Genomic DNA, 24,262 nt, shown 5'->3' on the forward strand with positions numbered 1-24,262 from the left:
ACACAGTCTATCTGGTAGTTCAGACATGTTAAACAGGCATAAACTTGATAACAAAGTACAAAAAACGTTTTAAAATAAAACCGTTACTGTCACTTTAAATTTTAAACTGAACACACTTTATTACTGCAATTGCGAAAAAACATGAAGGAATTGTGCAAAATTCACCAAATTTTCACCACAGTGTCTTAAAGCCTTAAAAGTATTGCACACCAAATTTGGAAGCTTTAACCCTTAAAATAACGGAACCGGAGCCGTTTTTAACTTTAACCCCTTTACAGTCCCTGGTATCTGCTTTGCTGAGACCCAACCAAGCCCAAAGGGGAATACGATACCAAATGACGCCTTCAGAAAGTCTTTTCTAAGTGTCAGAGCTCCTCTCACATGCGACTGCATGCCATGCCTCTCAAAAACAAGTGCGCCACACCGGCGCGAAAATGAGGCTCTGCTTATGCTTTGGGAAAGCCCCTAAGGTATAAGGTGTCTAATACAGTGCCTGCCGATATTATTATATCAAAATACCCAGATAAAATGATTCCTCAAGGCTAAATATGTGTTAATAATGAATCGATTTAGCCCAAAAAAAAGTCTACTGTCTTAATAAGCCCTTGTGAAGCCCTTATTTACGATCGTAATAAACATGGCTTACCGGATCCCATAGGGAAAATGACAGCTTCCAGCATTACATCGTCTTGTTAGAATGTGTCATACCTCAAGCAGCAAGAGACTGCATACTGTTCCCCCAACTGAAGTTAATTGCTCTCAACAGTCCTGTGTGGAACAGCCATGGATTTTAGTTACGGTTGCTAAAATCATTTTCCTCATACAAACAGAAATCTTCATCTCTTTTCTGTTTCTGAGTAAATAGTACATACCAGCACTATTTCAAAATAACAAACTCTTGATTGAATAATAAAAACTACAGTTAAACACTAAAAAACTCTAAGCCATCTCCGTGGAGATGTTGCCTGTACAACGGCAAAGAGAATGACTGGGGTAGGCGGAGCCTAGGAGGGATCATGTGACCAGCTTTGCTGGGCTCTTTGCCATTTCCTGTTGGGGAGGAGAATATCCCACAAGTAAGGATGACGCCGTGGACCGGACACACCTATGTTGGAGAAAAAACAAATTTAAGATTGGAGCTATAATTCACATTACCACGTCATATAAATAAAAAATAAAATAAAAAAACATAATTTATGCTTACCTGATAAATTTATTTCTCTTGTAGTGTATCCAGTCCACGGATCATCCATTACTTATGGGATATATTCTCCTTCCCAACAGGAAGTTGCAAGAGTCCACCCACAGCAAAGCTGCTATATAGCTCCTCCCCTAACTGCCATTACCAGTCATTCGACCGAAAACATGCAGAGAAAGGAAAACCATAGGGGTGCAGTGGTGACTGTAGTTTAATGGAAAAATTACCTGCCTTAAAGTGACAGGGCGGGCCGTGGACTGGATACACTACAAGAGAAATAAATTTATCAGGTAAGCATAAATTATGTTTTCTCTTGTTAAGAGTATCCAGTCCACGGATCATCCATTACTTATGGGATACCAATACCAAAGCTAAAGTACACGGATTTCTATGAAACCTCTAAAAATACTATAGTCTGAAAACCCACAAACCTGTGAACAGAAGAGTTTCCCTAAGGAAGAACACTCTGGTTTCTTAAGGCATATTCAGAAACACATTCTTCAAAGATCTATGTTTAGACTTAAAGCACACTTACTGGCACATTTATAACTATACCAAAGGACAATATATTGCTTTGAAAGTAAAGGATTTAAACTTTTTATGAAGAGTTATTTCCCCACATGGGACCTCTATAATAATAGTCATTGAGTCATTATCTGCAGCCAAGGCATTAAGCAATAAAGGACAAGTAGACCTGGATACAAAGTTGGTATTTTTTTTAAAATGGTCAACTGGAGAGTTTACATGGATAGATCTCAGTTTAAAAAAAACAAACACACACACAAAACAAATGAAAAAGAACAATTCTTGCCCAGAGTGTGTTTATTCGTATTTAAGAACCTGGCATTGTTCTGTTAATGTTTTCAAGCAAGATAATTAAAGTGCTGGCAACACAACAGCAGAAATGGATTTACTAAAAACAAATGGAAATACCTTACAAATACATTAGTAAAGGCAATCTCAGCCCATCTATCCATATAATTCTTAAAGGAATGAAGAGTGTTATTCCTTGAATAAGGCACATACAAGTTAAGGCACTTTAGGTAAAGAGAGAAATTTGAAGATTGAAACCTACTTAAGAATTAAACCTTTAACTCCACAAAAATTGGTCATATTGGGGACAGCCATATTGGGGACAGGGGAAACCATTTCCACATTTGAAATAGCATTAAAACTTTTATCACAATACTCATAAATTTGTCCTTAAAGGGATATTCGACAATTTAAAAAAGCCTGCAAAATGTTGACTCATACAAAATAAACGATGCATATCATACAAAACAGTAGAATTCAAGGGAACAAGGATGGATAGCTTGATCTTGAAGGGTCATTAATAAACACTAAATACATTTTATACAACTTCCTCTAATAATGGGTACTGCCATTTTGGGACCTAGGTTAGCACCCATGACTAGAAGGAGCCAGGGTATAATCTCAATACTATGCTTAAAAATGTATTTAGCGTTTAATGTCCATTTAAAGAAGATGCCTTCTCAGAGGAAGTATCCATATAACTATTTTTTAGAAGACTCTCTATAAGAGCACAACACAGATTTGTGAGACAACTTAAAATTACCCAGAAGACATTGCAGTTCTTTATCTTTATCAATGCCACAAAGATAAAGAGAAATAGAGGAAACCCCCAAACAAGCACAGCAAAAGCTGCATACAACCTGAAATATAGAACAGATTAATCTGGAGCAGGAAAGAGGGGTACCCATTGCAAGAAGCAGAAGAAAAAAAAAATTTTAAGATTGGAGCTATAATCCACATTACCACGTCATATAAATAAAAAATAAAATAAAAAAACAGTAGGAGATGCATCCTTGCTTTATGGACAGTAAAACGGCCTCCCTCTATATCCCAGCTTAAACAAAGTAAGGAATGAAGCCATGGAATCTCCCTATCCGGAAGGAAAGGATAACTTATTGAAGAATATGATGTTAAAACTTGGCGTCACTGTTAGAAATGGCAGACATATTTAAAAACCTTAAATCAAGATATTGCTTCCCTTCTCACAATTGGACCTACTTCTCAATGCCTCTCTGGCCCAAATTCTAAAAAGGTCTCTGGGCTGGTGAGATTCTATAAGAATGCTCGCCAGTCCATTTTCCTGGTGGAATTATATAAAGACACATTTAACCTTGCAAAGGGGTGTATACTGCATTTTGCAAAGATTACCAAAGTGCACAATAAAATTTGTAACTTAAAAATCTTACAAAATGAATAAACTGAACCATTCCCACAAAAATATGCAAGAAAAAAATTGTATTGTTAAGGTACATCAAAATTTGTAACAAAATTGTTCACCATGAATCATATTTTATCAAAAACATAAAATTTGTAGGTAAATTACACAGGAATAAATCATATTAACTATGCACAGCCTAAATCGTAATTAAAGTACACTGCATGTGCAAACAAAATTAAAAAAGCAAGAAATGTGTACTTAAAAGTACAAAATACAATACATAATGTTTTTTTTCATAAAATGGCCTGAACATGGGCGTATATGAAATTTTCTCACAAATCCCAGTATATTTCTATAAACATTTTTGCGCTACAGTTCTCATTGTTTTTTCTCTGCATTTAAAAAGTGGAGTTTTCACCAAAATACTCAAAACACTAATTATTCTGAAAGGAGAACCTTTGTATACGGAAATTCCAGCAAGCTGAAGGTATAGTGCACTGAAAACAGCGTCATTTGATTTGTATTAAGCATAGTATTCACGTTTTAAAACACGCCGGGTTCCCCCTCTCTATTTCGCCCTCCATTGCAAACTTTTACCTAGCAGAGAGCTCTCATTATTTGTATGGTTGACATCTTGCAGGTACAGCCCCTTTTTTAATAGAATTCCATGAGGGCTACCCCTGCGAGTGTTGGACTGGAAAACCACGTCTTGACCAGTACATTTTTTAGAATCTGGGCCTCTGAGAGGTGAGTGGGGAATTCTATGTGGCAATCAAAATGAGGAGATTAGTGCTAGTACAGACGACAAAGTCTTATTGAAGAGCTTATTATTATCAGTTATCTGTAGAGCGCCAACAGATTCCGCTGCGCTAGCTTACTTTTAAGATGTCCGATATCTGGGACAGTTGCGGGTAAAAGAACAGTGGATGGAAAGGAGGGAGTAATCCTTGGAGCTTAAATTTTATTGTATTGTGTATTTATTTATTTATTTATTTTACCCCCAGCTGCTCATGCAACCTTTGCCATACAACTGTCAATACAGAGGTTATAATTGAACTACTATCAACAATGAAAAGCATCCTTATTTCATAAAAGGCAGGTTACTTGTTAAAGTTTAATTTTTATGTTATGTATGTTGTTAAAGTGAATGAAGACGAACCAGTGCCCTGTTTTTAATAATCCTATTAAAAACAGGGGCACTTTCATTCATCAAACTTTACATTTCACTGGTTTTGTTCAAATACTTACCTTTTCTTCGTGAAAGCCGCTGCTTTAGGCAATGATTCCCCCGGGGGGGGGAAGCCATGATTGGAGGATGCCGGAATCGTCATTGCCGACGTATGAAGAGGCTTGCGACGGGCTGCAGAAGCGTTGGAGCGGCTTTCAAGAAGAAAATTTAAGTATTTTAACAAAACCAATGAAATGTAAAGTTTGATGAATGAAAGTGCCCCTGTTTTTAATAGGATTTTTAAAAACCGGGGACTCATTCCGCAAACTTTACATTCACTTTAATGAAAATTAAGAAATATTATATTATCTATACTGCTCTGTAATCCATACATCAGAATGATTTTAAGTTTCTACTTGGCGTAACTTTTCTCTTCTTCATTGAGACTCAAAATCCGCATCACAGATTGTTTTACTTTGTAATTTGTAATTATACCTTGTGCTGATCTTCCATTTGAGTGAGTCGCACTAGTTTTTTTTTTTGTTTCCCAGTGCATATAAAAGTTATATTTACACCGCAATGTAGTCTATTAAGTGTGCAATAGCATAATGTCTAGAAGAAAAAAAACACACACACACAATGTACAGTACATACTTTAACCCCTTAAAGTGAATGTAAATTTTGATGCTAAAGTGCCCGGTTTTCAAAACTTCGATTAAAAACAGGGGCACTTTAATTCATCAAAATTTTCATTTCACTTCTGTTGTGAAAAAAAACAACTTACCTTTTAATCTTCACAGCCGCTCCAACTTCCTCCACCAATTTCAAAGCCTCTTTCTGGGTCTAAAATGAGGCATCCGGCTTCCTCCAATCACAGCAGTGAATCCGACACTGAATCCCCCGGGGGGGGAAGCTGTGATTGGAGGATGACCTATCAATCATTTCTGACATCAGAAATGGCTTGTGAGACCGGAGGAAGCTGGAGCTGCTGTGAAGTTTAAAAGGTAATTTTTTTGTCATAACAGGAGTGAAATGAAAATTTTGATGAATTAAAGTGCCCCTGATTTTAATTGAAGTTTTAAAAACCGGGCACTTTAGCATCAAAATTTACTTTTCCATTTTCTGACCAGGGCTATTTTTAAATTTTAGCAGTGTTTGTGTTTAGCTGTAATTTTCCTCTTAGTCATTTACTGTACCCACACATATTATATACCGTTTTTCTCTGCATTAAATGGACTTTCTAAAGGTACCATTATTTTCATCATATATTAAAACTTACTATAATTTGTTTTTATAAAATATGATGGAAAAAACAAAAACCACACTTTTTCCAACTTTGACCCCCAAAATCTACATCTACAACCACCAAAAAACAACCATATTAAATAGTTTAAACATTTTGTCCTGAGTTTAGAAATACCCAATATTTACATGTTCTTTGCTTTTTTGCAAGTTATAGGGCAATAAATACAAGTAGCACTGTGCTATTTCCAAAACATTTTTTTCCCCCCAAAATTAGCGATAGTTACATTGGGACACTGATATCTGTCAGGAATCCCTGAATATTCTTTGACATGTATATATTTTTTTTAGAAGACATCCCAAAGTATTGATCTAGGCCCATTTTGGTATATTTCATGCCACCATTTCACCGCCAAATGCGATCAAATAAAAAAAAATTGTTCACTTTTTCACAAACTTTAGGTTTCTCACTGAAATTATTTACAAACAGCTTGTGCAATTATGGCACAAATGGTTGTAAATGCTTCTCTGGGATCCCCTTTGTTCAGAAATAGCAGACTTATATGGCTATTAAGCAATTAGAAGGCCGCTAAATGCCGCTGCGCACCACATGTGTATTATGCCCAGCAGTGAAGGGGTTAATTAGGGAGCTTGTAGGGTTAATTTTAGCTTTAGTGTGGTAGACAACCCAAAGTATTGATCTAGGCCCATTTTGGTATATTTCATGCAACTTTTTCACCGCCAAATGCGATCAAATAAAAAAACGTAAAATTTTTCACAATCTTTGGTTTCTCACTGAAATTATTTACAAACAGCTTGTGCAATTATGGCACAAATGGTTGTAAAAGCTTCTCTGGGATCCCCTTTGTTCAGAAATAGCAGACATACAGTATATGGCTTTGGCATTGCTTTTTGGTAATTAGAAGGCCGCTAAGCACCACACTTGTATTATGCCCAGAAGTGAATGGGTTAATTAGGTAGCTTGTAGGGTGCTTGCAGGGTTAATTTTAGCTTTAGTGTAGAGATCAGCCTCCCACCTGACACATCCCACCCCCTGATCCCTCCAAAACAGCTCTCTTCCCTCCCCCACCCCACAATTGTCCCCGCCATCTTAAGTACTGGCAGAAAGTCTGCCTGTATTAAAATAAAAGGTTTGTTTGTTAAAAAACATATTCTGCTGTAGAAGATCCCCCTTAGCCCCCAACTTCTCTGACCCCCCCAAAATAGCTCTCTAACCCTCTCCCTCTAACTTATTTGCGCCATCTTGGGTACTGGCAGCTGTCTGCCAGTACCCAGTTTGCCATAAAATGTTTTTTGTTGTTTTTTTTTTTTTTTACATATTTTTCTGTAGTGTTGCTGCCCCCCCCTCAATAACTAACCCCCCTCCCAGATCCCTTAGATAAAAATCCCCTCCCTCTTCTTTCCCACTTTATCGTATAACAATTGTGCCATAGTGTAGCGTTCCCACCCGCCCCTGTGCACGCGCCCGTGATTCGCCCCCCTCTGTCGCACAACCCCCATCGATGGCCAGCAGGCCGGCCGCCCACCCACCTCCCTGCAACGGCTCCCACCCACCAACGATCGTGACCATCGATGGCCGATGCAGAAAGGGCCACCGAGTGGCTCTCTCTGCATTGGATGGCTAAAAAAATTTATTGCAGGATGCCTCAAAATCGAGGCGTCACTGCAATAACTTGAAAGAGGCTGGAAGCGATCAGGATCACTTCCACCCCTTGAAAACACTAACGACGTACAGGGTACGACGTTGGTCATTAACAACCGTTTTTTGTACAACGTTGGTCCTTAAGGGGTTAATTGAAAAATACTTTATTGCTAAAAAATATGCTAACCATCATCTGAGCCAGCAATAGAATTGCTCGACACAGGGGTGCCACAAACCTTCAATTTGTAAAAAGTGCAATATCTGCAAAGCGCAAGAAAGTGAGCGCAATACAAGGTATGCTTCTACGCACCAAAACCAAATATATCACCAAAAGAACATGACAAAAAAAAATGTAAGAGGAGCATCTGATAGGCTGGCAAAATTTCTTAAGCAATTTAAGTATTTATCATGTCACCTGTTTAGTTCTGTATAAGACTTACCATAGGTGAAAGAGCTTTCACTGACAACATGTATGCTATTTTTGGGGAGATACTTACAGATGATATGTCCTCTGATCTCAGGTGCTCCAACACAGACGCCATCCTAAACGGTCTTCCCACCAACACAGTAATTTTCTGGAGAGCAAGAGGAAAAAAAAAAGACAGATTTACACACACAGATTAATTTCTTCCTACTCAACCTAATTCATAACCTTAGAGACATACACAGAAGGACATTCTATATGATATATACACATTTAAATGTTCCCATATTTGTATTAAACAGTTGATGCCCTGTTCCCCCTTAGGAGGAGGGACCAATCCCACAAACACACTTATCTTTATACATAAAGGGATATGAAAAACAATGTTTTTCTTTCATGATTCAAATAGAGCAGCAATTTTAAGCATCTTTCTAATTTACTCCAATTATTAATTTGTAAGCTTGGGAGCTTAAAATTGTATGCTCTATCTGAATCATGAAAGAAAAAAAAAGTGTGTTTTATATCCCTTTAATTAGCTCTATCATATCAAGAAATGTATGTAAAAAGTAAGAAAAAAGAAACTATATAGATTAATATTTGGATCCTTCATTGGATCTCTTTCCGCCTGCAATCATAATAAATCTTGCCTTTCATCTTAACAATTTATCTCGTTTAGGCCACATCTTCCATACCACTGGTATCTTACCTTTCTTTAAACATTCTTTAATCCTACTTATTTTGAAGAAACACCCTATTTACCTCTCCTTATGGCTAATTTTTTGACTCCCCCTCCTTTTTAATTTTTAAGGTGCTTTTAATTAACCGCAAAAGTGGCTTCTTGACTTTATCGGTGGCAAGTAATATTCTTAGACTTTGACGGTAGATAAGAACCAAAAGGCCCATCAAGTCAACCCATATTACGTTACCTTTTCCTTAGGATAGCCTTATGCATGTCCCAGGCATTTTTTAATTCCTTTACAGTCTTTGTGTTTACCACCTCAAATGGAAGTTTATTCCATGAATCCACCACCCTTTTCTGTAAAAAAAAATATGCTTCCTCAAATTTCTCCTGAATCTGCTACCCTCTAACTTTAGATGGTGACCCCTTGTTTTGGCATTTGTTTTTTTGTGAAAAATGCTTTTAGCTTCTATTTTATTAAGTCCCTTCATATATTTGAAGGTTTCTATCATGTCACCTCTTTCCCTTCTATCCTCTAAACTATACATATTTAGATCAAAGAGTCTTTCTTTGTACGTTTTATATTTTAGACCATGTACCATTTTAGTAGCCCTCCTTTGGACAGCTTCTAGTTTATTTATATCTTTCTGAAGATATGGTCTCCAGAACTGTACACAGTATTCCAGATTTGGTCTAAAAATTATCTGTAAAGTGGCATAAGAACCTTGCTATTTCTGCTACTAAAACCTCTTCCAATGCAACCAAGTATTCTACTGGCCTTATTGGCTGCACTGCTGCATTGTGTACCAAATTTTAAATCATCTGAAATAATAATTCCCAAGTCCATTTCTTCTTTAGTTACAGTCCGTAATGTACCATTGAGACCAGTGTTTCCTCTAAGGCCAGTTGTGTGAGCATCCCAGCAGTGAATCAGTTAACTAGAGCAATTAGCAAACACTACACAATGCAGACTGCAAGGTATGGTACCCTTATTAACTGTTTCACTGCTGGGCCGCTCACAAAACTGGCCTTAGAGGGAACACTGACTGAGACTATAATTGGCCTTTTGGTTTTTGGATCCTATATGCATAATTTTGCTCTTGGTAATATTAAATTACAGATCCCATTTATTTGACCAGTCCTCTAGTTTTTTTAATATCACAGTTCATTTGATCAACCTCTCCTGGAACATCTACCCAGTTACAAATTTTTGTATCATCAGCAAACAAGCAAACCTTCCCCTTAAGCCCACTTCCAATATCACTATGAACAAGTTAAACAAAACAGGCCCAATAACTGACCCTTGGGGAACACCACTAGTAACTGATGCCTCATTTGAATGTACTCCATTAATTGAAACCCTCTGTCGTCTATCTTTAAGCCAGCATTCTACCCACTTAATCTTAGCATCTATTCCAAGGCAATACATTTTGTGAATAAGTCTTGTGTGGGACGGTGTCAAATGCTTTGCTAAAGTCTAGATATGCAACATCTACGGCTCCTCCCTGGTCTATTATTTTAGTTACATGGTCAAAGAAATTGATTAGATTAGTCTGACATGATCTTCCAGCAGTGAAACCATGCTGTCCTTTGTCTTCTAAGTTGTTTGTCTGAAGGAAAGATACAAGTCTTTCCTTTAAAAGAGTTTCCATTCATTTCCCTGCAATTGAGGTAAAACTGACTGACCTATAGTTAGCAGAATCCTCCCTACTACCCTTTTTATGAAGAGGGACTACATCGGCAATTTTCCAGTCTTTTGGAACAACTCCTGTTAGAAGTGGCTGATTAAATAAATCAGCTAATGGAGTAGCTATTACAGATATAAGTCCTCTTAGAACCCTTGTATAGTTATCTGGACCCAAAGACTTATTTACATTTTTGATAAAGCCATTGAAACCTCTTCCTCTGTAAAAAGAAAAATACTACTCACTTTATTATTTACAGTAACATCCCTTAATAGAATCTCTCTATCTTTACCATCTGTTGTAAAGACTGAACAAAAGTAATCATTTAAACAGTTTGCTATTTGCTTATTTTCTTCCACTACTCTATCATCATTCTTGAGTCTAACTATCCCTCTGTTAGTTTTTCTCTTTTCACTGATATATCTAAAGAAGGTTTTGTCACTGTTTTTTTACAGATTGTACTATTTTCTCTTCTGCATCAGCTTTAGCCTTTCTGATTAACTGCTTTGTCATCTTTTGATGGGTTCTCCGTTTTTCCTTATCCTCTTCTGAGCCAGTGAGTTTGAATTCTTTTATAGACTGCCTTTATTGTCTTAACTGCATGTGCTACTTCTCTTGAAAACCATATTGGTTTTCTTTTAAAAACAAGCCTAATACAGTGTTTAGTTGATGGTTCTCTCCTTCTGGGCATTCTGGTCTTTATGACACTCCCTTCTTATAATCACTGTCTGTCCGCTGGCAACGGTACTTTGTGATGCTACATTGTCTAGCAAAATTTAACACTGCACAGGAGTCAAAATTAAACTTTCATGATACAGATAGAGCAGCAATTTTAAACAACTTTCGTTAACAAAATGTGCACAGTCTTTTTATATTTACACTTTTTGAGTCACCAGCTCCTACTGAGCATGTGCAGGAATTCACAGAATATACGTATATGCATTTGTGATTGGCTGATGGCTGTCACATAGTACAGGAGGAGTGGAAATCGACATAAATTTGAAATTTGTCAGAAAAAAAAAATATCTACTACTCATTTGAAGTTCAGACTAAAGTGCTATTGCATTGTCTTGTTATCATGCATTTGTTTATTATGCAAATCTACTGTATTTACTGGTACTTTAAATTTGTGGCTGCAGGCTCCACATAGCCTTAAAATCTGTGAATACATCTTAATAAATTTAGCCCCAAAATGGGAGGTTAGAGGCGAGTGAAAGGAAAAACCTCTCCCAAGGTGGCAGGTGTTCAGTTTCACCTGTTGTCACTGAATGTGCAACTGGTCTGCAAATTACACAGAAATCATGCAATATCTTACCTTCCCACTTTGTGGTATGTAAGGAGGGTCGTTGGGAAGCACATCATTCATTCCTATAGAAAAACAAAAAATTGGAGTAACAATTTAAAAAGTTTGTATATTAGATGAAAGCACAAAATATTTGTAATACATGTACATGAGTTAGTGATGGTTTCTTGTTCCTACCTAAGGATTCTGTTTAGTTAAAAGGACAAGAAACACAGGAAAAAAATACTTAGCTAGAGCATACAATTTTACACAATCTTTCAATTTACTTCTGTTCTCTATGTATTTTTTGTTGAAAAGCATACCTAAGGAGGCTCAGGCGCATCAATGCACTCCTGGGAACTGGTTGAACACATCAGGTGAGCCAATAACAAAAAGGCATATATGTGCAGTCACCAATCAGCAGCTAGTTCTTGCAAAATCTTTGGCATTGTTTTAGAAATTATATTTTATAGGGACATTCAAGTCAAAATGAACTTTTATGGTTGAGAGAAAGCAGCAGTTTTAAGACACTTTGCAATTTTGCAGTCTTTTTATATGCACACTTTCTGGGGAACAAGATCCTACTTAGCATGTGCACAAGCTCACAGGGTATACGTATACTAGTCTGTGATTGGCTGATGTCTGAATACTGCTTAGTTAACATTCAGAGTGTTATTTCATTGTCTCTTTATTATGCACTTATTAATTATGCAATTCTATTGTGTTGAGTGGTCCTTTAATGTGGAAGACTCTCCATCACATCACATCCATAACTTTGCATATAGCAAGAGCTCAAGCTAAACTTTGCTTTTCTCAAATTTCTTTGAGGAACCCTGCAGTACTGACCTATATTATTTTGCCAGACCAGAGAGCTTTAGAGAATTCCCCCCTCCCCCCCCCCCCCGTCTTCAGGCTCAGGGTATAGAGGCTCTCAGATTTCTTGCATATTTAAATAATTAAAGGGACATTAATCACCAAATATTTAGCATAGCATTGATGTTATTCAAAAAAAAGAGAACAGCACTCCTGAGATAGAACAAAAGCTAGAATTACTTCCATGCCTGTTCATTTTTATTGCAACTCCTCAGGGTGCGCGTTCCTTTAGCACACTATGCCCCTTCACAGAGAAAAAATATCCTGAAGCATATCAGTCTGACCCTGCCCAATGACAGTCCAGGCAATTCATCTCTGAACAAGGGAAGCAACAACCCCAGACGATCGTTTCGGCCTCCTATGGACCTCTTCAGTGAGGTACAGTTGTATCTCTCTAAGGGCATGTGTACAAGGAGTCCACGTCTGGTATTCCCATTACTCACTGAAGAGGCCCAAACGATCGCCTGGGGTTGTTGCTTCCCTTGTTCAGAGAAGAATTGCCTGGTATTTCGGCGCTGGACTGTCATTGGGCAGGGTCAGACTGATATGCTACGGGATATTATTTCTCTGTGAAGGGGCATAGTGTGCTAAAAGAGTGTGCACCCTGAGGAGTTGCAATAAAAATGAACAGGCATGGAAGTTATTCTAGCTTTTGTTCTATCTCAGGAGTGTTGTTCTCTCTCTTTTGACATTGATGTTATTCCTTGCCTCCCTCTGGTCATGGGTGCTGCCATGTTGAAATCTGTCTTTCACTACATTCAAGTGCTGCCGTGTTTGCACATATGCAGCAACTCTCTTTCGGATAACTGCAGTGTAAACTAGGTTCCGAAATGGCAGCACCCATAATTAGAGGAGGTGCTATTTCCACTTCTAAACCAAAAGCTGTGCTAGTCATCTGACAGTGTTCTGTATGCTAACACGGCTATTGGTTTAGAGTGGGAACTGTCACTTCATTGAGAGAAGAGCGATGTGCCGTGGGCGCTGACTTTAGCGAGGTGCCGTGGCACAGAAAGGGTGAGTTTAGCACTTTTTTTTACTAAGTGATCACTGAAAGTCCACTTTATATTTATTAATGGTAAATCCTAGTGTTTTTTTATCCTTTTAATACACCAGGAGACATGAGCGCACACTTACCCACATGCCAAAGGGGAAGGATGATTGGATTCAAGGAGCACTCCATTATCAAGCGCCCAATACCTTTTGAGAAAGATGCAGAGTTATAAAACGCATACGATATATAAAACCTACAATGAAATGCACAGAAATAACAATCTTTATTGAGATAACTTACCCCATTTCAGCCTAACAAATTCGTGGGTTATATTAACTTTTCCTATTTGGAAAGAAAAACAACATGTGTTAGAGGAACAGATATTAGAAAACACAACTGTGGTATTAGTGCTGTTCTCAGTCATGAGTAGAGCTTAACCAAAATATTTCAAATCTTGCGGATACCCTGTATACTTCATATTAAACCCTTACCAACAACCTATATACATGAAAAGCCTCGTCCATGCCCAGGCTTTTTAGCCACACAAGTAAAGTCTTATTAGAAACTCATTGAAACCATGTATACAACTTTGTAAACCAACCTATTTATATCAGACTCCTCATCCTCACCCGTTAAAACTAAATAAAAATCAGCAAAACTTCTTATGAGACCTCTTCAAAATACATCTAATCCCAGGTATGTATCCAAAATCAGAGAAATTTTATCACCCTGGGTTATTGCTTTGTAGCAGTGTATTTAAAGGGACACTGTACCCAAAAAATGTATTTCGTGATTCAGATAGAGCATGCAATTTTAAGCAACTTTCTAATTTACTCCTATTAGCAATTTTTTCTTCGTTCTTTTGCTATCTTTATATGAAAAAGAAGGCATCTAAGTTTTTTTCTTGGTTCAGCACTCTGGACAGCAGTTTTTGATTGGTGGATGAATTTATCCACCACTCAGCAAGGACAACCTAGGTTGTTCACCAAAAATGTGCCGGCATCTAAACTTACATTCTTGCATTTCAAATAAAGATACCAAGAGAATAAAGAACATTTGATAATAGGAGTAAATTAGAAAGTTGCTTAAAATTTCATACTCTATCTGAATCACGAAAGAAAAAATTTGGTTTCAGTGCCCCTTTAACTAATATTTCTATCCACATTACTTAGTAGATCTCAGTTACTTTTTTTTTTACATATTTCACATAAAAAGAGCAATTATTGCATCTCAAGATCCAGAACTCTGAGCAACTCTTGTTCTTGTTAATGGACTATTGTACTCAAAAAAGTTTCTATTATCTAGATAAGTGATGGCTAACCTTGGCACCCCAGATGTTTTTGAACTACATTTCCCAATATGCTTAGGCACTCTGCAGTCTAGTTGTGCATGATGGGAAATGTAGTTCCGAAACATCTAGGGTGCCAATGTTAGTTATCACTGCACTAGATGAAAAAACATAATTTATGCTTACCTGATAAATTTATTTCTCTTGTAGTGTATCCAGTCCACGGATCATCCATTACTTATGGGATATTCTCCTTCCCAACAGGAAGTTGCAAGAGGATCACCCACAGCAGAGCTGCTATATAGCTCCTCCCCTAACTGTCATATCCAGTCATTCGACCGAAAACAAACAGAGAAAGGAGAAACCATAGGGTGCAGTGGTGACTGTAGTTTAATTAAAATTTAGACCTGCCTTAAAAGGACAGGGCGGGCCATGGACTGGATACACTACAAGAGAAATAAATTTATCAGGTAAGCATAAATTATGTTTTCTCTTGTTAAGTGTATCCAGTCCACGGATCATCCATTACTTATGGGATACCAATACCAAAGCTAAAGTACACAGATGATGGGAGGGACAAGGCAGGATTAAGCGGAAGGAACCACTGCCTGAAGAACCTTTCTCCCAAACACAGCCTCCGAAGAAGCAAAAGTATCAAATTTGTAACATTTTGAAAAAGTGTGAAGCGAAGACCAAGTCGCAGCCTTGCAAATCTGTTCAACAGAGGCCTCATTTTTGAAGGCCCAGGTGGAAGCCACAGCTCTAGTAGAATGAGCTGTAATCCTTTCAGGGGGCTGCTGTCCAGCAGTCTCATAGGCTAGTCGTATTACGCTCCGAAACTAAAAAGAAAGAGGTTGCCGAAGCTTTTTGACCTCTCCTCTGTCCAGAGTAAACGACAAACAGGGAAGATGTTTGACGAAAATCCTTAGTAGCTTGTAAGTAAAACTTCAAGGCACGGACTACGTCCAGATTATGTAAAAGACGTTCCTTCTTTGAAGAAGGATTAGGGCACAACGATGGAACAACAATCTCTTGATTGATATTCTTGTTAGAAACCACCTTAAGTAAAAACCCAGGTTTGGTACGCAGAACTACCTTATCTGCATGAAAAATCAGATAAGGAGAATCACATTGTAAGGCAGATAGCTCAGAGACTCTCCGAGCCGAGGAAATAGCCATCAAAAACAGAACTTCCAAGATAAAAGCTTAATATCAATGGAATGAAGGGGTTCAAACGGAACTCCTTGAAGAACCTTAAGAACCAAGTTTAAGCTCCACGGGGGAGCAACAGGTTTAAACACAGGCTTAATTCTAACCAAAGCCTGGCAAAATGCCTGGACGTCTGGAACCTCTGCCAGACGCTTGTGCAAAAGAATAGACAGAGCAGAAATCTGTCCCTTTAAGGAACTAGCTGATAATCCTTTGTCCAAGCCCTCTTGGAGAAAAGACAATATTCTAGGAATCCTAACCTTACTCCATGAGTAATTCTCTGATTCACACCAATAAAGATATTTACTCCATATCTTGTGGTAGATTTTCCTGGTAACAGGCTTTCGTGCCTGTATTAAAGTATCAATGACTGACTCGGAGAAGCCACGCTTTGATAGAATCAAGCGTTCAATCTCCATGCAGTCAGTCTCAGAGAAATTAGATTTGGATGATTGAAAGGACCTTGTATTAGAAGGTCCTGTCTTAGAGGCAGAGTCCATGGTGGAAAGGATGACATGTCCACTAGGTCTGCATACCAAGTCCTGCGTGGCCACGCAGGTGCTATCAGAATCACTGATGCTCTCTCCTGTTTGATTTTGGCAATCAGTCGAGGGAGCAGAGGAAACGGTGGAAACACATAAGCCAGGTTGAAGAACCAAGGCGCTGCTAGAGCATCTATCAGCGTCGCTTCTGGGTCCCTGGACCTGGATCCGTAACAAGGAAGCTTGGAGTTCTGGCGAGACGCCATGAGATCCAACTCTGGTTTGCCCCAACGATGAATCAACTGAGCAAACACCTCCGGATGGAGTTCCCACTCCCCCGGATGGAAAGTCTGACGACTTAGAAAATCCGCCTCCCAGTTCTCCACGCCTGGGATATGGATTGCTGACAGGTGGCAAGAGTGGTACTCTGCCCAGCGAATTATTTTTGAGACTTCTAACATCGCTAGGGAACTCCTGGTTCCCCCTTGATGGTTGATGTAAGCCACAGTCGTGATGTTGTCCGACTGAAATCTGATGAACCTCAGTGTTGCTAACTGAGGCCAAGCCAGAAGAGCATTGAATATCGCTCTTAACTCCAGAATATTTATTGGAAGGAGTTTCTCCTCCTGAGTCCACGAACCCTGTGCCTTCAGGGAATTCCAGACTGCACCCCAACCTAGAAGGCTGGCATCTGTTGTTACAATTGTCCAATCTGGCCTGCGAAAGGTCATACCCTTGGACAGGTGTACCCGAGACAACCACCAGAGAAGAGAATCTCTGGTCTCTTGATCCAGATTTAGAAGACGGGACAAATCTGTGTAATCCCCATTCCACTGACTCAGCATGCATAATTGCAGCGGTCTGAGATGAAGGCGCGCAAATGGCACTATGTCCATTGCCGCTACCATTAAGCCGATTACCTCCATACACTGAGCTACCGAAGGGCGCGGAATGGAGTGAAGAACACAGCAAGCATTTAGAAGTTTTGATAACCTGGACTCTGTCAGGTAAATTTTCATTTCTACAGAATCTATAAGAGTCCCTAAGAAGGAGACTCTTGTGAGTGGGGATAGAGAACTCTTTTCCTCGTTCACTTTCCACTGTATGAGACTTGGCAACTGTATCAGGATGTCGTCTAGATACGGAGCCACCGCTATGCCTCGCGGTCTTAGAACCGCCAGAAGTGAGCCCAGAACCTTTGTAAAGATTCTCGGGGCTGTAGCCAACCCGAAGGGAAGAGCTACAAATTGGTAATGCCTGTCTAGAAAGGCAAACCGTAGAAACTGATGATGATCTTTGTGAATCGGTATGTGAAGGTAGGCATCCTTTAAGTCCACTGTGGTCATGTACTGACCTTCTTGGATCATGGGTAGGATGGTCCGAATAGTTTCCATTTTGAAAGATGGAACTCTGAGGAATTTGTTTAAGATCTTTAGATCCAAAATTGGTCTGAAGGTTCCCTCTTTTTTGGGAACCACAAACAGATTCGAATAAAAACCCTGTCCTTGTTCCGTCCGCGGAACTGGATGGATCACTCCCATAACTAGGAGGTCTTGCACACAGCGTAGGAATGCCTCTTTCTTTATCTGATTTGCAGATAGCCTTGAAAGATGAAATCTCCCTTGTGGAGGGGAAGCTTTGAAGTCCAGAAGATATCCCTGAGATATGATCTCCAACGCCCAGGGATCCTGAACATCTCTTGCCCACGCCTGGGCGAAGGGAGAAAGTCTGCCCCCTACTAGATCCATCGCCGGATAGGGGGCCGTTCCTTCATGCTGTCTTAGAGGCAGCAGCAGGCTTTCTGGCCTGCTTGCCTTTGTTCCAGGACTGGTTAGGTTTCCAGGCCTGCTTAGATTGAGCAAAAGTTCCCTCTTGTTTTGAAGCGGAGGAAGTTGATGCTGCACCTGCCTTGAAATTTCGAAAGGCACGAAAATTAGACTGTTTGGCCTTTGCTTTGGCCCTGTCCTGAGGAAGGGTGTGACCCTTACCTCCAGTAATGTCAGCAATAATTTCCTTCAAACCAGGCCCGAATAAGGTCTGCCCCTTGAAAGGAATGTTGAGTAATTTAGACTTCGAAGTCACGTCAGCTGACCAGGATTTAAGCCATAGCGCCCTACGCGCTTGGATGGCGAATCCGGAATTCTTAGCCGTTAGTTTAGTCAAATGAACAATGGCATCAGAAACAAATGAGTTAGCTAGCTTAAGTGTTCTAAGCTTGTCAATAATTTCAGTCAATGGAGCTGTATGGATGTGGCCTCTTCCAGGGCCTCAAACCAGAATGCCGCCGCGGCCGTGACAGGCGCAATGCATGCAAGGGGCTGTAAAATAAAACCTTGTTGAATAAACATTTTCTTAAGGTAACCCTCCAATTTTTTATCCATTGGATCTGAAAAAGCACAACTGTCCTCAACCGGGATAGTAGTACGCTTTGCTAAAGTAGAAACTGCTCCTTCCACCTTAGGGACCGTCTGCCATAAGTCCTGTGTAGTGGCGTCTATTGGAAACATTTTTCTAAATATAGGAGGTGGGGAAAAAGGCACACCCGGTCTATCCCACTCCTTGCTAATAATTTCTGTAAGCCTTTTAGGTATAGGAAAAACATCAGTACACACCGGTACCGCATAGTATTTATCCAGCCTACACAATTTCTCTGGTACTGCAACTGTGTTACAGTCATTCAGAGCAGCTAATACCTCCCCTAGCAACACACGGAGGTTCTCAAGCTTAAATTTAAAATTAGAAATGTCTGAATCAGGTTTCCCCGAATCAGAGATGTCACCCACAGACTGAAGCTCTCCGTCCTCATGATCTGCATATTGTGACGCAGTATCAGACATGGCCCTTACAGCATCTGCGCGCTCTGTATTTCTCCTAACCCCAGAGCAATCGCGCTTGCCTCTTAATTCAGGCAACCTGGATAATACCTCTGACAGGGTATTATTCATGATTGCAGCCATGTCCTGCAAGGTAATCGCTATGGGCGTCCCTGATGTAATTGGCGCCATATTAGCGTGCATCCCCTGAGCGGGAGGCGAAGGGTCTGACACGTGAGGAGAGTTAGTCGGCATAACTTCCCCCTCGTCAGAATCTTCTGGTGATATTTCTTTTATAGTTAAAGACTGATCTTTACTGTTTAAGGTGAAATCAATACATTTAGTACACATTCTCCTATGGGGCTCCACCATGGCTTTCAAACATAATGAACAAGTAGTTTCCTCTGTGTCAGACATGTTTAAACAGTCTAGCAATGAGACTAGCAAGCTTGGAAAACACTTTAAACAAGTTTACAAGCAATATAAAAAACGTTACTGCACCTTTAAGAAACACAAATTTTGTCAAAATTTGAAATAACAGTGAAAAAAGGCAGTTACACTAACGAAATTTTTACAGTGTATGTAACAAGTTAGCAGAGCATTGCACCAACTTGCAAATGGATGATTAACCCCTTAATACCCAAAACTGAATAATAAAAGACAAAAACGTTTTTTTTTTTTGGTTTTTTTTTAAACAGTCACAACAACTGCCACAGCTCTACTGTGGCTTTTTACCTCCCTCAAAAACGACTTTGAAGCCTTTTGAGCCCTCCAGAGATGTCCTGGATCATGCAGGAAGAAGCTGGATGTCTGTGTCTGTAATTTTTGCAGTGCAAAAAACCACTAAAATAGGCCCCTCCCACTCATATTACAACAGTGGAAAGCCTAAGGAAACTGTTTCTAGGCAAAATTCAAGCCAGCCATGTGGAAAAAAAAACTAGGCCCCAATAAGTTTTATCACCAAATACATATAAAAACGATTAAACATGCCAGCAAACGTTTTATATTACATTTTTATCAGAGTATGTCTCTCTATTAATAAGCCTGATACCAGTCGCTATCACTGCATTTAAGGCTTTACTTACATTAGTTCGGTATCAGCAGCATTTTGTAGCAAATTCCATCCCTAGAAAAATATTAACTGCACATACCTTATTTCAGGAAAACCTGCACACCATTCCCTCTCTGAAGTTACCTCACTCCTCAGAATATGTGAGAACAGCCATGGATCTTAGTTACTTCTGCTAAGATCATAGAAAACGCAGGCAGATTCTTCTTCTAAATACTGCCTGAGATAAACAGTACACTCCGGTACCATTTAAAAATAACAAACTTTTGATTGAAGAATAAACTAAGTATAAAACACCACACTCCTCTTACGACCTCCATCTTGGTTGAGGCTTGCAAGAGAATGACTGGATATGACAGTTAGGGGAAGAGCTATATAGCAGCTCTGCTGTGGGTGATCCTCTTGCAACTTCCTGTTGGGAAGGAGAATATCCCATAAGTAATGGATGATCCGTGGACTGGATACACTTAACAAGAGAAAGCAGCATTTAAACGTTTACATGTTATTGTCTGGATAAATATGAAGTCAACACTGTTTAAAGAGGGACACAGTGCATGCAATTTAAAAAAATAATAAAAATAAATAAATAATCCGAAGTACTTCCATTATCAAATTGTGCAGTCTTCCTATATTCACACTTTGAGTGTACACATACATATATGATTCTGTGATTCGCTAATAACTGTCACATGATACAGGGGCAGAGAAATGAAAGGAGATTTTTAAATTTGTTAGGAAAAATACCCAAAAACTATGCTTAAAGGGACAGGAAACCCCAACATTTCTTTTCATGATTTGATTTGAACATACAATTTTAAACAACCTTACAATTTACTTCTATTATCAAATTTGCTTCATTATCTTATTATCCTTTGCTAAAGGAACAGCATTGCACTACTGTTAGCTAGCTGAAAAAATCTAGTTAGCCAATCACAACAGACAACTGTGTGCCGGCACCAATCAGCAGCTAGCTCCCACTAGAGTAGGATATGTGCATATTATTTTTCAACAAGTAATACCAAGAGAACAAAGCACATTTGAAAATAGTGTCTTAAAATGACATGCTCTATCTGAATCATGCAAGTTTAGTTTCGACTTAACTATCCCTTTAAATAAAATTCAGAAAAAGCGTTATTGCTTTGTATTTTTATGCATTTGTCGGATTTGCAGTTCTACTGTATTTAATAGTTCTTTAAATTTACACTGAAATCAGTATAGCTGTATCAGGTGTGTACTTCTTATTCATTGGCTCATATAATGCTTGTTGAGTATTAGCAGGAAGTGCCTATCAGCCAATGAATATTAGCAGGAAGTACCTACCATTAGTAAAAGTACAGTAGGACCCCCGAATCAGCGGGTGATAGGTTCCAAGCCCCCCAGCAGATGCCTGAAATCAGCGTTTTTCAACCAGTGTGACATATTTTTTAAATTTTGCTTGTTTTTTTTACTCTGGGCCGGTTTTTTATTTTGAGTGAGATGATGACTGAGGGTAACTGTGCATATGTGAATGAATGTCAATATGTCACGTATAGTTTGTAGGAGGCATGTCATGACAGCACAGAACAGTGTGTGTGTGTATATTTGTGTGTGTGTGTGTATGTATGTATGCGTGTGTGTGTGTATGTATGTATGTATGCGTGTGTGTGTGTATGTATGTATGTATATGTGTGTGTATGTATGTATGCATGCGTATGTATGCATGCGTGTGTGTGTATGCATGCGTGTGTGTGTATGTATGCATGCGTGTGTATGTATGCATGCGTGTGTGTGTATGTATGCGTTGTGTATGTATGCGTGTGTATGTATGTATGCGTGTGTATGTATGTATGTATGCGTTGTGTGTGTGTATGTATGTATGTATGCGTGTGTATGTATGTATGCGTGTGTATGTATGCATGCGTGTGTGTGTATGTATGCGTTGTGTATGTATGTATGCATGCGTGTGTATGTATGCATGCGTGTGTGTGTATGTATGTATGCGTTGTGTATGTATGCGTGTGTGTGTGTGTGTGTATGTGCGCATGCATGTGTGTAATATATATATACACATACATATATACACTGTACACTTTCGCACGTGCTCTGTAAAAGCTGGACCCTCAAAAAGTCAAAAAGTGTGCATATAAAAACTGTGCACGTTTTGATAATGGAAGTATATTTAAAAGTTTTGTTTTGTTAAATTGCAAGCTTTATCCGAATCATTAGTTTAATTTTGACTCTAGCGTCCCTTTAGCTTATCAATAATTAAAAAAAGAAAAAAAAAAATCCCATTCATCTTATGCCATGAACTGAAGAGTAATTATTAGGTCAATACCAAAGACTTAGGATATGTCCATGAAAGGCATTTGGCGTTGGATATGAAAAATAGGAAATACATTTTAAAAACCTTTTAAGAGTTAATGAAAACAATATTCAGCTGGTAGAACTTCATACAAAATGCAGATAACCAAGTGATAGCTATAAATAGCCTATCAGCTCTTTGCCTCGAGTCTCCTTGCACGTGAGAAGATGGTCAGTCTGTTTCTGTGCTGTAAATTTGAAACCTAAACATTCTTTCGTGATTCAGATAGAGCATGCGATTTTAAACAATCTTCTAATTTACGTCTATTATCAAATTTTCTCTCTCTTGGTAACTTTTGTTGAAAAGCAGGGACGTATCATGGGAACGAAGCAAATTTATTTTGACATTGTAGCCGAGCATTATTTTCAAACGTATCTATAAGCTAAATTGCTTTGCCGACTTTTCTCATTCCTGAGTGAAATGTAAAAAAGGCTTCTGGTTTCCTTGATCTATATAAACATTAAGATGACAATGAACTATCACAAGCAGTTCCTTATTTTTCTGCCTTTAGAGAAGAAGAAAAAAAAATGTATTTAATATTTCTTGTAAATCCCCAATGTAAGTAGAAAATAGTTTGATATGTTAAACTGACGTACCTTAAAGTGAAGGTAACGTTTTCACATCAAAGCATTTGTTAATCCTTACATAAGCTAATCGCTAACTTTTTTTTCCCTATATCATTTATACTTTGCAAAATCTAAAGATTTATAAATTCCCTACTGTTTTCATTATTGACTCCTCCCAACCCCTATTTCCTGCTTTTCTGTTCTTTGACGTATAGAGCGGTCCCACCTGTCTCTCTAAAACGCGTTCACCACATCCCTCTATACTGCGCATTCGCTAACCTGCGAACCCTTTCTGAATTGCGCATGCGTTAAATGACTGGAAACAGTATTTTTAACTAATAACTGTTCCTTGTTAAAAGTAAATTTCATCATCGCTTGTCAAAATTCGTATGGTAGACGTCTGTAGGAAGCCTATTACGTATTATGTTAATTTCAACATAATAACATTACGCATGCGCGAATCGGGAGCGCGTCTGGATTCCGAGAGGAGCACAAAAAAAAATATAGCGCATGCACAGATCGTAAAAGAGGTGGATGACGTTAATTGACAGCCGCCTAACGGACAGATTTTCAATAGGCCAATATAAAAAACGTAATCCACAAAGAAAAAAAAAATTTTGGGTTGAATTTGCGGACCGTCAAACAGTGAGTTAAAATGGGTATAACTTTATTTACACTCAGAATTGAGTGAATGATCCTGAATTTTAGTGATATTTAGATGGACTTTAATTGATCACATCTAATGAAGATAAGATGTAACTTTTTTCTTAATCTAGCCGTGCTATTCTAATACTGCACGCTCCCGCCGCCCACTTCAAAAGCAATATATTCTGTGAGCTAACGGTTTGAACTGTTCTCCAATCAGCGCTCTACCTACAATAAAAGTGCCATAGGGATAGAGCAGTGATTGGAGAACAGTTCAAACCGTTAGCTCACAGACAAATACTACTTTTGAAGTGGGCGGTGGGAGTGCGCAGTATTAGAATGACACAGCTAGATTAAAAAGTTACAGCGCATCTTCATCAGAAGTGATCAATTAATGTCCACCAAAAATATCATTTATATTCAGGATCGGATTATAAAAAGTGGAAAGTTTAT

The 24,262-nt window shown here is 38.7% G+C and overlaps 1 protein-coding gene across 2 annotated transcripts in view; it reads right to left on the reverse strand.

Moving 5' to 3' along the window:
• The window catches only part of TAFAZZIN (tafazzin, phospholipid-lysophospholipid transacylase), a 69,427-nt gene that overhangs the window by 16,535 nt on the left and 28,630 nt on the right, over window positions 1-24,262 (reverse strand). For both annotated transcript variants that reach the window (XM_053695953.1, XM_053695954.1), the window contains exons 7-10: window positions 13,697-13,738; window positions 13,540-13,602; window positions 11,566-11,618; window positions 7,960-8,037 (exon numbers count right to left, since the gene is read on the reverse strand). In XM_053695953.1, the coding sequence (XP_053551928.1) occupies window positions 7,960-8,037; window positions 11,566-11,618; window positions 13,540-13,602; window positions 13,697-13,738 (236 nt within the window). The remainder of the gene's footprint in view (window positions 1-7,959; window positions 8,038-11,565; window positions 11,619-13,539; window positions 13,603-13,696; window positions 13,739-24,262) is intronic.

The sequence above is a fragment of the Bombina bombina genome, chromosome 12 (assembly GCF_027579735.1).
Source record: "Bombina bombina isolate aBomBom1 chromosome 12, aBomBom1.pri, whole genome shotgun sequence".
NCBI lineage: Eukaryota > Metazoa > Chordata > Amphibia > Anura > Bombinatoridae > Bombina > Bombina bombina.